General features: G+C 38.9%; 1 protein-coding gene across 2 annotated transcripts in view; it reads left to right on the plus strand.

Moving 5' to 3' along the window:
- ABCB7 (ATP binding cassette subfamily B member 7) overlaps nucleotides 1–13,295 on the plus strand; it is a 181,247-nt gene that overhangs the window by 147,676 nt on the left and 20,276 nt on the right. For both annotated transcript variants that reach the window (XM_067156839.2, XM_067156840.2), the window contains exons 9-12: nucleotides 580–743; nucleotides 6,973–7,102; nucleotides 7,295–7,438; nucleotides 7,515–7,646. In XM_067156839.2, coding sequence (XP_067012940.2) covers nucleotides 580–743; nucleotides 6,973–7,102; nucleotides 7,295–7,438; nucleotides 7,515–7,646 — 570 coding nt within the window. The remainder of the gene's footprint in view (nucleotides 1–579; nucleotides 744–6,972; nucleotides 7,103–7,294; nucleotides 7,439–7,514; nucleotides 7,647–13,295) is intronic.

Genomic DNA, 13,295 nt, shown 5'->3' on the forward strand with positions numbered 1-13,295 from the left:
ATATACTGTACATCATACTGATTAATTGGTAATTGCTGCATTCTTTTTTTAATCAATCAGATGTATTGTACTTTTTACCCCCACTTGTTTCTTTTCTCCACACTTTCACAACATGACAGATTTCCTGCTATAACATGTTCCACTGTGCTTGGGCATTTTTGCCTGGGCACAGTTTCTTCTGGAGAATTTTCTGATTTTGAAACTCTAAATACTTTATATACACTAAATACCGGAATTGGCACTTCTGCTTTGTTCAAATTTCCCACTTCAAAGCCGTTTCTAGAGTATCAGTATAAATAATCAAAGATTGAAAGAAGGATAAATGAAGCTAGAAAGTTAAAGCGATCTTGTTTGAGCTGAGAAGAAATAGGTGTAAAAAAACTAGGATCAATAAGTGGAAAGCTCATCTTTGTGTTTTCATATTTATCCTTGTTTCTGCTTTACATCACTCCCTTTGCTATGTTAGCTTGTCACTGTGTTTGTCCTTACATATGTTCCTAACCTCCTTCTTCGTTTCCTGTGATGAACTACGTTTTTGTACTTTGTCTGAGGGATTAACACAAATTATGGTTATTTCAGAATAAAGCAGATGCCAAACCATTGATCTGCACCCCAGAGAATGCTAGCATCACCTTCCGTGATGTTTCATTTCAATATGTTCCTGGCAAGGCTGTACTGGATGGACTAACCTTCACCATTCCTGCAGGCAAGAAAGTAGCCATTGTGGGTGGCTCTGGCTCTGGGTAAATACTAGCAGCTTTGTTTGTTGGTTGTAATGCTACTAACTGCATGGATGTACGAAGGGGTACCCAAAAATAACCTGAATAATATTGCCATGGGCGAAGCTTGTGTAGTACCCATTTCTGCCCCTAGGCATGTGTAGCGCAACTCATTGCCAGTTCAGTGCTGCCTTTGTTGTCGACCTGGCTTGTTCTGTTCTTGTGCAGTGATTGTTTTTGCTAGCGCTGTTTTCTTCTTGTTTCGTTTTTTATGATGGCAAGTTTAAGTGAACAACGTGCAGCTGTGATGTTTTCTACTCTGTAAAGTGCTGCTGAAACTGTTTTAATATTGAAAACAACTTACAAAGATGGCGCTTTGGAAAAAACTCAAGTGTACGAGTGGTTTGCTCAGTTTAAAAATGGCGACATGCCGATGATGACAAACCTCATTCTGGACATCCATCATCTGCCCTAATCGACGAAAATGTTGAAAAAATTCGAGAGCTTGTGGTCACAGACCATCAAGAGACAATTGATCAACTGTCAGAGATTAGTGGGTTATCTTGGAGCTCAGTTCAGTGAATTTTAGTGGAAGATTTGGGAATGAAAAGGGTTGCTGCCAAGTTTGTTCCTCGGGTTCTGACTCACAATCAAAAAGAATGTTTCATTGAAACATCAGTGTTTTGAAACAATAGCTTGAAACTGTTCCAGATTTTCTGTCAAAGGTCACTACTGATGATGAGTCATGGTGCTATGGTTATGACCCAGTAACAAAGCAACAGTCAAGCCAATGGAGGACGTCATTGTCACCCTGTCCAAAAAAATGTCAAGTCAAATCAAACATCAAAACAATGCTGATTTTCTTTTTTGATGCCAAGGGCGTAGTTCATTCAGAGTTTGTTCTCCAAGGTCAGACTATCAATCAAACCTTTTATTTGGAAGTTTGAAAAGATTGCGCAACAGTGTTCGTCAAAAAAGACCCGATTTGTGGCAGACAGGAGACTGGTTCTTCCACCACGACAATGCACCTGCACACACAGCCGTCTCTGTTAGACAGTTTTTGGGTAAAAATGGCATGGTTCTGCTGCCCCACGCACCTTACTAACCTGACCTGGCTACATGAGACTTTTCTTATTTCCACGCATGAAAAGGGGCATCAAAGGGCACTAATCTGACAACATTGAAGAGGTCAACAAGAAAACTAGGGAGAAACTGTCGGCCATTTCTAAAGATGAGTACAAAAAATGTTTCGAACAGTGGAAGCACCGTTGGGACAAATGTATTAGTTGTAATGGAGAGTATTTTGAAGGGGATAAGGTTGTTTTGTAGAAAATTTGAAAATATATAGCTTTTAAAAAGTAATACCGGTTGTATTTGGGTACCCCCTTGTATATATCACAGCATCCCATCTAAAAGCTGGTTCTGTTGCTATAAAAGCTCTTTTTTGGAAGCATGGATGTAATTAGATATCTTGCTTAGATATGAACTGAAGGTATAAGTTTGCTTGCACTGCATCCAACTTCTTGACTGCAATAAATTGTTTTCAGTCTTTGATGTCTCCAGAATATGAAAAGTTGAGGATAATAACTGTATGCATCACAGTAGTACCATATATTCATTTCAGAATTAGTAATAACTCAAAACATGATACACCAGTCAATTGTGATTGGAACAGTATATTTGTGAACTGTAGATGGGCCAGCACAAGGTTGCACTAGGCATTTGTGGTTCATGTTGGCGTCACTACAAAAAGTAATTGAAGAATGTCATCCGTCAAACAGGACGACCAACCACCATTTTTTTAATGTCGGATACAGTTGTGCATTTTATACATATTAGTTCATATTCAGTTTCGTATAGTGTGTATAACCTTTTATTTACTTACAGAAATATGAGCATTTTTAAAACATGTCATGTTTAAGCGAGCTGCAAAATAAAGATGAACTATTTTCATTTGGTGGTTGTTGGCAATATGGCTAGTATAGTGCTGCCATCTATAACTACCTTGACTTCCGTATTCAAGTGTTGCCGTTTGTCTGTCGTCGCTAGCGCATAGTCTGATGTGATTCGCACGTTGATGAAAGTGGTGTTTCCTTTGTGTGATAATTGTGAAGGTGGTTAATTTTTTTTTTAACTAGTACAGTATGATGACACGGAAACGACAACATAGTGATGAATCTCAAAGTGATAATCCTTTGTGCTGAGGAGTGCCCCTTAATAGTCAGGAATGTGAATTAGTGCAGAGAACTCTCAAGTTTTATGAGAGGGAGAGGGAATTCGTATGCTTTTATGTTCGTCCCTCTGTTCCTGCAGATCAAGTTGTGGAATGTGCAAGTCAAACATTAGGGCTTTCAAAGTGTACTGTTATTCAGAAAGGTATTCGCCTCCAGGAACTGTACGAAAAAGGGACTGGGGAACCTAAGAGAGAGAAAACGTGGTTGATAGTGGAGATTTGTTCCTTAGCACACCGGGAAAGAAACGAATAGGAATTGATTCTTTCCAAGCTGATGCAATACGGAGACACTCGTATGATTATTACAGCAGGAAAGAATACCCTATGGTGGCAAAATTACTAGTCTCCCTTAGGAAGGAAAATCTTTTCTCAGGGGGGTAAAACTTCTTAAAATTTGTACTGCGAGCCATAGGTTTCAGGTATAAAAAACTGAGCAGAAGAAGAGTACTGCTTGAAAAGTTGCACATCATGATGGCTAGGAGTATTTTTCTGAATAAACTTGTCGGTAAGGATCTCCATGAGGTAATGTGGTTGGATGAGACATGGGTGAATCCTTGGAAGTGCCTTGCTAAATCTTGGACTGATGACAGTCCTGAAAGCTCCGGTAATCAGCCAACTAGGATGGGTGCCAGATTAATAATAGCACACACAGGTTCATCCAGTGGTTTTGTAGAAGGCGGTCTTCTAATGTTCTGATCGGGAGGAAAAAAAAGTGATTATCACGAAGAAGCTCCTGCAACAGCTCAAGGGTCCTTCTGTCATTGTTATGGACAATACACCTTACCACTCCATAATAATGGACAAGACCCCTACCTCGAGCACCTGTACTCCCTGTGGGTGGGAGACGCAGACAAAGAATACACCCTTGGTATCCCCTGCCTGTCGTAAGAGGCGACTAATAGGGGCGACCAAGGGATGATTGTATTAGAACCATGAAACTACTTGTGATTAGTACCATCATGCGGAAAACACCATGGGTCGCCTTTACTTGCGAGTAGTACCACTATGTTAGGTACACAATAGGTTTGTGATTAGTACCATTGTGAGAAACACCACGGGTCTAGGCGTTGCCTGTGATTATTACAGCTATATGAGCAACACTGTGGGTCTGCGTTCCCTGTGATTGTACCCACTATGTGAGGAACACCACAGGAATACCGGTGCCCGTGATTAGTACACCTAGGTGAGGAACATCATGGGTTTGCGTTGCCTATGCTTGGCGCCATTATCTGAGAAACGCCATAGGTCTGCATTATCTGTGTGATTACAATATTTGTGAGTAGTGCCATAATGTGTGAAACACTGTGAGTGTACACTACTTTTGATTAGTACTGCAACATGACAAATACCATGGTTCTACTTTACTAGCGATAAGTACCATTATGAGGGGCCGTTGACATGGATTTTGGACCCCTTCAGACAACAAGCATCCTGGAGTCAGGATTGTACTTTAGAAGCAGTCCCTTGGTCAGTAAAACTGTTGTTTATGATAGTTTCTGGGAAGGTATTGTGGATCGGATCCACTGATTTTTTTAAATTCATATCCATCCATCCATCCATCCATCCATCCATCCATCCATCCATCCATCCATCCATCCATCCATCCATCCATCCATCCATCCGTTCTTCTTCATCATATTTTTTATTGTGGTCAGTGGATGATTTTGAACTTTTAAATTGTCATTACATTTCGTCTCATTTGGTACCATTAGGGGCCGATGACCTAGATGTTAGGCCCCTTTTAAATAAGCATCATCATTATTGAGCGCCTGTAAATAACTGTTAGTGGAATGGCTGCAGGCAAGAAATATCCCAGCGCATGTGGGTATGACTAAATTAGCCTTATATGCTCTACTGAAACAAAACAAACTGGTTTAATCAGCATATATAGTTGATGAGGTAGCAAAGGAACAAGAACAAGAGGTTGTTAGGTTGCTGCCGCACCACTGTCGCTTCAACCCTGTTGAGTTAGTATGGAGTAAAGCGAAACATTGCCTACGCACAAATATGAAGTCCTTCACAATAACTGAAGTGGAAGAATGTACTGGGAGGGTATTGCGCGAGTGGATGTGGCTTCGTGGAGGAAGGAAGTTAGTCATGTCGCAACAGTAACTCAGCAATGGCAATAGGTGGCATCCTCAGTGACTGTCAGGATTTGATGATCTGCTCTGACAACAAAGGCAACGATAGTAATGGCAGTGATCTGGAGGGTATAAAGCCTCGACTAATGTGAATAAGCTAAGAAGAATAACGTTTCTGAATTTTCGTAAATTTAATAGATTTTACTCAAAATCTCTTGTGTTAGCACAGGTGTATATTATTGTAGCATTTATTGGTGTATTTAAAGTGAGATTCTTGTCGGCAGATTTCTTCTATATTTTCTAACATCGCGATAATAAGAAGTTATCTTATATCAGTTTATGTGATGATACATTTTATTGTAAAAATCAGTGTGTTGAAAGTGTGATTGTTGTCGGCCTATTTAATTTGTATTGTGTATCATCGGGATGACATTAAAAACATTTCTCCCATATTTCTAAAATCTCGCGTGTCGTGCAATCAGCTGTTGTTATAGTGGCAACATTGCTTCTTGCGCCATTGCAATGTGACCAACATTTTGTGCAGCTGTCATGTTCAACCTTACACTGGCCCACCTATAGGTCCTACATTGTTACAGCAGACTATAAATCCAGTTACAGACTTGAGCATTTACTTGCAGGATAACATTGATCATGTGCAAGGGTGTGCATGTTCTGCGAACGGTGCTTCTTAACAAACTGTGCTTAGCATGGGTGTCTGTTTTTCAGCATATCCCTTTTACTGTTTCATGTGCAAGGGTGTGCATGTTCTGCGAACGGTGCTTTGTAACAAACTGTGCTTAGCATGGGTGTATGTTATTTAGCAAATCCCTTTTACTGTTTCATTAGATGTTTGTACAGGAATTTATATCATGCAACAAGCACTCAGTCAGTCCCTGTGCATGAAAATGTGTTGTTAAATGTATTAACATGCACTAGGATAAGGAAAGTACATTACATTTTTTAGAAACATTCAGAAAGAAAGAAAGGAAGAAAGAAAGAAAGAAAGAAAGATTTTATGGGATCCACAAGATCCTTCACACACACTTTTAAAACAAAATACAGTATCCAGTTGACTTTCTGGATGTTTGGAAAGACTGACAACTTATAAAGGAATTATTGTTTACGTTAACCACATTATGACAGTCCTTCTTTCATACTCAGTAATACTTGGCTGATCACCAAGATCATTAAATATTAAGTCGCTTGATGACATGTGAACAAAATGTATAATTTGATCACTTATTTCATGGTTTAAAAAAAAATTTAAGAAGAAATTTGTCCCATTGTGCTTGTTTCTTTCTTTTTGTGACTGAGATTACCACTCTGTCTGTCCCCTTCTTCTTTCGTTTTAATGTGATGCAGTGTAATAAATGCAGTAGCAGCTATTTAGTTGCACATGCAGTATCACATTGCATAGTAAAAATGCAGCAATCACACAAGATTATTCAGTAATATTCACACAACTAAATATTACAAGTCTGTTCGTACCTTAAGGTTTTCCCCATTGCTAACTTCTCCTCACTCGATAGCTGTTGTGTGATAAGTGCTGCTACAATATAGCTTGTACATTATGTTTGTGATTTACTGGTGTTTCAGACCGCGTCAGCCACTCTTGTCTCCACTAAATATTATGTACTGTTAGTTTATTCCTTATGTTGTTAATGTTCATACGTGTATGAGTTTGAATGCACTGCATCCAACTACTTGAATATAGCAAATTGCTTGTAGGCTTTGATTGATCTAGAATGTAAAAATTGGGAATAACAACAGTGTATACCGTATTTACGTGAATAATACCCGCATATATTTTTTTAAAATTGAGGCACGAAATTGGGCTGCAGGTTTTATTTGAGCCAATGTTGGCTTTTTTTACTCTATTTACATAGCAAAGCTGTGATTTTAATCAGATTTTGATACTGTATTTGCTCCCCAATTTCAGGAAATCCTCCATAATCCGACTTCTTTATCGCTTCTTTGAACCACAGCATGGAGAAATCTTCATTGGTAATCAGAACATTCGTGATGTTGACGTAGAAAGTCTTAGAAGAGCTATCGGAATTGTACCTCAGGTGAGATATCTCTTCCGTGATTCTTGCATAAATAACCATTGCTTTAGGAGAATGCAGATTTGCTTTTACTGATTTGCCCTTCTTAACAATTATTTAAGATAAAGGAACTAGGGTGAGTGTCTGTTACGTTTCCCATCTTCAATGTAGGTTGCTTCAACAAGATTGTAAGGATACTGAACTTTGTGACTGCAGGACACAGTGCTGTTCCATGATACCATCCTATACAACCTGCAATATGGTGACATGAGCAAGAGTCAAGAGGAGGTGCTAGAAGCTTCTAAAATGGCAGATTTGCACGATGCTATTTGTCGGTGGCCTCAGGGGTACCAGACTCAGGTAAGAGTGGTTAAAAGTATTATAATTCTAATTGTGTGGCTCTGTTGAGATCACTGTACAGACTCTTCTTCTGCAGGTTGGGGAGCGAGGACTAAAATTGTCTGGTGGAGAGAAGCAGCGAGTAGCCATTGCTAGAGCAATTCTCAAGGGTTCCCCTATTCTGGTATTCGATGAGGCAACATCTGCACTAGACTCCATCACAGAGCAGGTGAGCTCTTTTTTTACATTGTGCAAAGAAGTTACTTTTGAGAGATTAGGAAAATTTAACCCTCAATAAGCCCACTATTCAGAGATTAAATGATAAATCAAATCAGTCACGAGTATAGAAATGTAGGGGCATGAATAGGAACACACAATGGGATTAAAAATCACATTGTCTCTTCCATCTTCATGTATTTACTCAGCTTTTGTCTTAAACCCACACCTCCCACGTCAAGACTGAAGATCTGTCAAGATAGCCTTTCAATTAGAGTTGAAATATGACCTCCTGATGATGCTGGTAAGCAGAAATGAGCTCATTGGGGGGCTAAGTAGACATAGATCTAGAAGAATTGGAAATGTTGAGGAGAGAGTCAATGTGTTTGAAGACGACAGTGTTTAAAGATGTTGATATTGTCCTCGTCCTTTTGTGTTTTCCTGTTCTTTTCTGTTGTTCCTTCTTCCATTGTTGACATGTCAGTTTATTCTATTGTGTGTTCCTTTTCACCTCCCAATCAATAAATCAATAAATACTGATCTGCATTTAGGGCAGTCGCCCAGGTGGCAGATTCCCTATCTGTTGTTTTCCTAGCCTTTTCCTAAATGATTTCAAACAAATTGGAAATTTATTGAACGTCTCCCTTGGGAAATTATTCCAATCCCTAACTCCCCTTCCTATAAATGAATATTTGCCCCAGTTTGTCCTCTTGAATTCCAACTTTATCTTCATATTGTGATCTTTCCTACTTTTATAAACGCCACTCAAACTTATTGTCTACTAATGTCATTCCACGCCATCTCTCTGCTGACAGCTCGGAACATACCACTTACATGTAATTATTTCTTTCAAACATACCACTTAGTCAAGCAGCTCTTCTTCTTTCTCTCAATTCTTCCCAACCCAAACTTTGCAACATTTTTGTAACGCTACTCTTTTGTCGGAAATCACCCAGAACAAATTGAGCTGCTTTTCTTTGGAATTTTTCCAGTTCTTGAATCAGGTAATCCTGGTGAGGGTCCCATACACTGGAACCATACTCTAGTTGGGGTCTTACCAGAGACTTATATGCCCTCTCCTTTACATCCTTACTACAACCCCTAAACACCCTCATAACCATGTGCAGAGATCTGTACCCTTTATTTACAATCCCATTTATGTGATTACCCCAATGAAGATCTTTCCTTATATTAACACCTAGATACTTACAGTGGTCCCCAAAAGGAACTTTCACCCCATCAACGCAGTAATTAAAACTGAGAGGACTTTTCCTATTTGTGAAACTCACAAACTGACTTTTAACCCCGTTTATCAACATACCATTGCCTGCTGTCCATCTCACAACATTTTTGAGGTCACGCTGCAGTTGCTCACAATCTTGTAACTTATTTATCACTCTATAGAGAATAACATCATCCGCAAAAAGCCTTACCTCCAATTCCACTCCTTTACTCATATCATTTATATATATAAGAAAACATAAAGGTCTGATAATACTGCCTTGAGGAATTCCCTTCTTAATTATTACAGGGTCAGATAAAGCTTCACCTACTCTAATTCTCTGAGATCTATTTTCTAGAAATATAGCAACCCATTCAGTCACTATTTTTTCTAGTCCAATTGCACTCATTTTTGCCAGTAGTCTCCCATGATGTACCCTATCAAATGCAATACAGTCCAATTGACCTCCTGAATCCAGGATATCTGCTATATCTTGCAGGAATCCTACAAGTTGGGCTTCAGTGGAATAACCTTTCCTAAACCCAGACTGCCTTCTATCAAACCAGTTATTAATTTTGCAAACATGTCTTATATAATCAGAATGAATGCTTTCCCAAAGCTTACATACAATGCATGTCAAACTGACTGGCCTGTAATTTTCAGCTTTATGTTTATCACCCTTTCCTTTATATACAGGGGCTACTATAGCAACTCTCCATTTATTTGGCAAAGTTCCTTCATGCAAACAATAATCAAACAAGTACTTCAGATTTGGTACTATATCCCAACCCATTGTCTTTAGTATATCCCCCGAAACCTTATCAATTCCAGCTGCTTTTCTAGTTTTCAAATTTTTTATCTTAATGTAAATTAATTGCTGTCATAGGTAAATTTTAATACTTCTTTAGAATTAGTCACCACCTCTATCTGGACACTATCCTTGTAACCAACAATCTTTACATACTGCTGACTGAATACTTCTGCCTTTTGAAGATCCTCGCATACACACTCCCCTTGTTCATTAATTATTCCTGGAATGTCCTTCTTGGAACCTGTTTCTTCCTTAAAGTACCTATACATACTCTTCCATTTTTCACTAAAAATAGTGTGGCCACCAATTATGCTTGCCATCATGTTATCCTTAGCTGACTTCTTTGCTAGATTCAATTTCCTAGTAAGTTCCTTCAATTTCTCCTTACTTCCACAGCCATTTCTAACTCTATTTCTTTCCAACCTGCACCTCCTTCTTAGTCTCTTTACTTCCCTGTTATATTATAGTGGATCTTTACCATTCCTTACCACCTTTAAAGGTACAAACCTATTTTCACATTCCTCAACTATTGCTTTAAACCCATCCCAGAGTCTGTTTACATTTTTATTTACCGTTTTCCACCGATCATAGTTACTTATTAAAAACTCCCTCATGGCTGTTTTATCAGCCATATGGTACTGCCTAACAGTCCTACTTTTAAGACCTTCCTTTCTTTCACATTTATTTTTAATTACTATGAAAACAGCTTCGTGATCACTAATACCATCTATTACTTTGGTTTCTCTATAGAGCTCATCTGGCTTTACCAGCACCACATCCAGAATATTCTTCCCTCTAGTTGGTTCCATCACTTTCTGAATCAGCTGTCCTTCCCATATTAAATTTGCCATTTGTTGGTCATGCTTCCTGTTGTTCGCATTTCCTTCCCAATTGACATCTGGAAAAATCAGATCTCCCGCTACAATCACATTTCTTTCCATGTCGTTTCCCACATAGCTGACTATCCTATCAAATAATTCCGAATCCACGTCGATGCTACCCTTTCCCGGTCTGTACACTCCAAACATATCAAGTTGCCTATTATATTTAGAAATGAGCCTTACACCTAGAATTTCATGCGTCTCATCTTTAACTTTTTCGTAGCTTACAAATTTTTCTTTCACCAAAATGAATTCTCCCCGTCCCACCATTCCTATTCTATCTCTACGATACACACTCCAGTGCTGTGAGAAAATTTCTGCATCCATTATATCATTTCTCAGCCATGATTCAACTCCTATTACAATATCTGGTAAATATATATCTATTAAATTACTTAGTTCTATTCCTTTCTTTACAATACTTCTACAGTTCAACACTAACAATTTTATGTCATCCCTACTTGATTTCCAGTTCCCTGTTCCCTTATCACCGCTCCCTAGGCCACCCCGTTTCCCTGAATGTACCTCCCTATTTTCCTTCCAAGCAAATTTCCTAACTTATACGTACCACTGTGGTTTAAGTGAAGGCCATCTGAGCGCAGATCCCTATCTCCTACCCACCCATTAGGATCTAGAAATTTCACTCCCAGTTTCCCACATACCCACTCCATAGTCTCATTTAAATCCCCAATCACCCTCCAGTCAGTATCCCTCCTACACAGTATTCCACTAATAACAATCTCCGCTTTCTTAACCTTCACCTATGCTGCATTTACCAGATTCCACACATCTCCCACTATGTTGATACTTATATCAGCTTGCGTTACGTTGTTGGTACCAACGTGAAACGCTACCACCTTCTTCTTCCCCTCCTCCCTCTCTTCTATTTTCCTCAACATCTGCCTCAACCTAATTCCTGGATAACATTCTACCCTGGTTCCCTTTCCTCCACACACTTTCCCCACGTGTCTAACGATGGAATCCCCCATGACCAGAGCCTCAACCCTACCCACCTCATTTGATCCGCTCCCCTCCTGGTCAGCCCTATCTTTCCTGATAGCTGCAGAAGCTACTTCCTCCTCCGTTTTCTCCTTCCCATGACTCTGTTCCACCTGTCTTTTCCTATCCTCTACTCTACATTTCCCTTTCCTACCTTTTCCCTTCCTCCTACTTCCACATATCTCAGCAACAGTTCCCTGTCCCTCATCTTCCCTCTGTTGTTCTACCTGGAGTGACTCGTACTGATTTCGCACAGACACCTGTCCTGAATTCTGATCCTGAATAGAGCCCTTAGCCTGCAATCTCCTTCCCCTTAGAACATTAGACCACCTGTCTTCTACAACTTCCCCCTTTCCTTCCCCTCCCTCTTGTACACCTACTGTAACCTGTACATTGTTTGAGAGGGAGTCCTATCTTCCTTCCTGTCTTCTGTGAGAATCCTAATTATCTCCCTCAAACTCTCCAACTCCTCCCTCATACCCTTCAATGCCTCACCACACCCACAGTTGGTACACTCGCGCTCCTTAGCCATTCTTTACGGAAAAAATGAAAATAAAAATAAAATTATTTGTAAAAAATAAATGAACAGAGGAATATATTGTCTGGGATAGTACTTAAAGATCACACAAGAATAAGGTAATTAATATATGACTACACTACAATACTACTTAGTCGTACTCTATTTTTTATCCTACAACCCCTAACAGAATATGATCTGCTGTTAATTACTGAATATCGAAAGTAATACACAAGAACTACACAATTCCAAACTGCAATTAAGCCTATCCTAATTACAACAAATGAATTTTAGTAAGAGTTTCTATGGATACCTCTACTACACCAGTACTACACAAATATTTTACAATAATAAAATATGCACTCTAAATTCTAACAGGATATTACTCGTATACTACTGTACAATACACTACAGTAATTTTTAGCTACTTTCAGACGTATCCTAATTACAATACCGGTACCGGATGTCACTACTAAGCACAAGCAGAAATGAAATTTGCAAGAACTACTGTACTCAAAGATTACCAACAAAGCTAAATGCTTAAACAAATTATTATTAATACTACGCTCTAATAGATACACGCGTAAGATACAGAGATGCCAACTATTATGGATCAATCGTAATAATTACGAATTACCCAATATAATTACGCCTTTACGAATGACACACCACAAATTACGATTTTTTGTTGATTTTTAAATCTAAGTGTATGAAGTGTTCAAAAGGTTACACAAGGCGTCTTGAATTCTCAGAATATTATTTTCGGATTTCTCAGTAATAATTTATACCCCTTTCCTGTCCCTCGTTTAAGAATATTTCGAGTTTTCATGCGCCAAACGCAGTGTGTGCTTCCAGTACCGGAAATATAGGCACCTGTGAAGTGTTATATCTTGCGGAGTTGTTGTCTTTGTTCGTCACATGATCAGACTTCCATGCAAGTATGCGAGTTCTTTTGTCTTTGTTTTGGTGGTAAAGTGGTGACAAACTCCGTTTAATTGTGAATACTGTATGCGTGACTGTTGAAGAAATATTCATTGCAATTTTGGTTGCCAAATTTACATATATTGCTCTTCTAGGATATATGCTAATCGTGTGTTACGACATGCGAAAGGTTTGAAATAATGAAGCGATTTCTTGTGAGGGAAATTACGTTACCGTGACTAGTGACGCTAGTAATAAATATAGTTGAAAAATTTAGGGAGGTATACTCGGAAGAATGGCCGTGTGTAATG

The sequence above is a fragment of the Anabrus simplex genome, chromosome 1, assembly GCF_040414725.1.
Source record: "Anabrus simplex isolate iqAnaSimp1 chromosome 1, ASM4041472v1, whole genome shotgun sequence".
Lineage (NCBI taxonomy): Eukaryota > Metazoa > Arthropoda > Insecta > Orthoptera > Tettigoniidae > Anabrus > Anabrus simplex.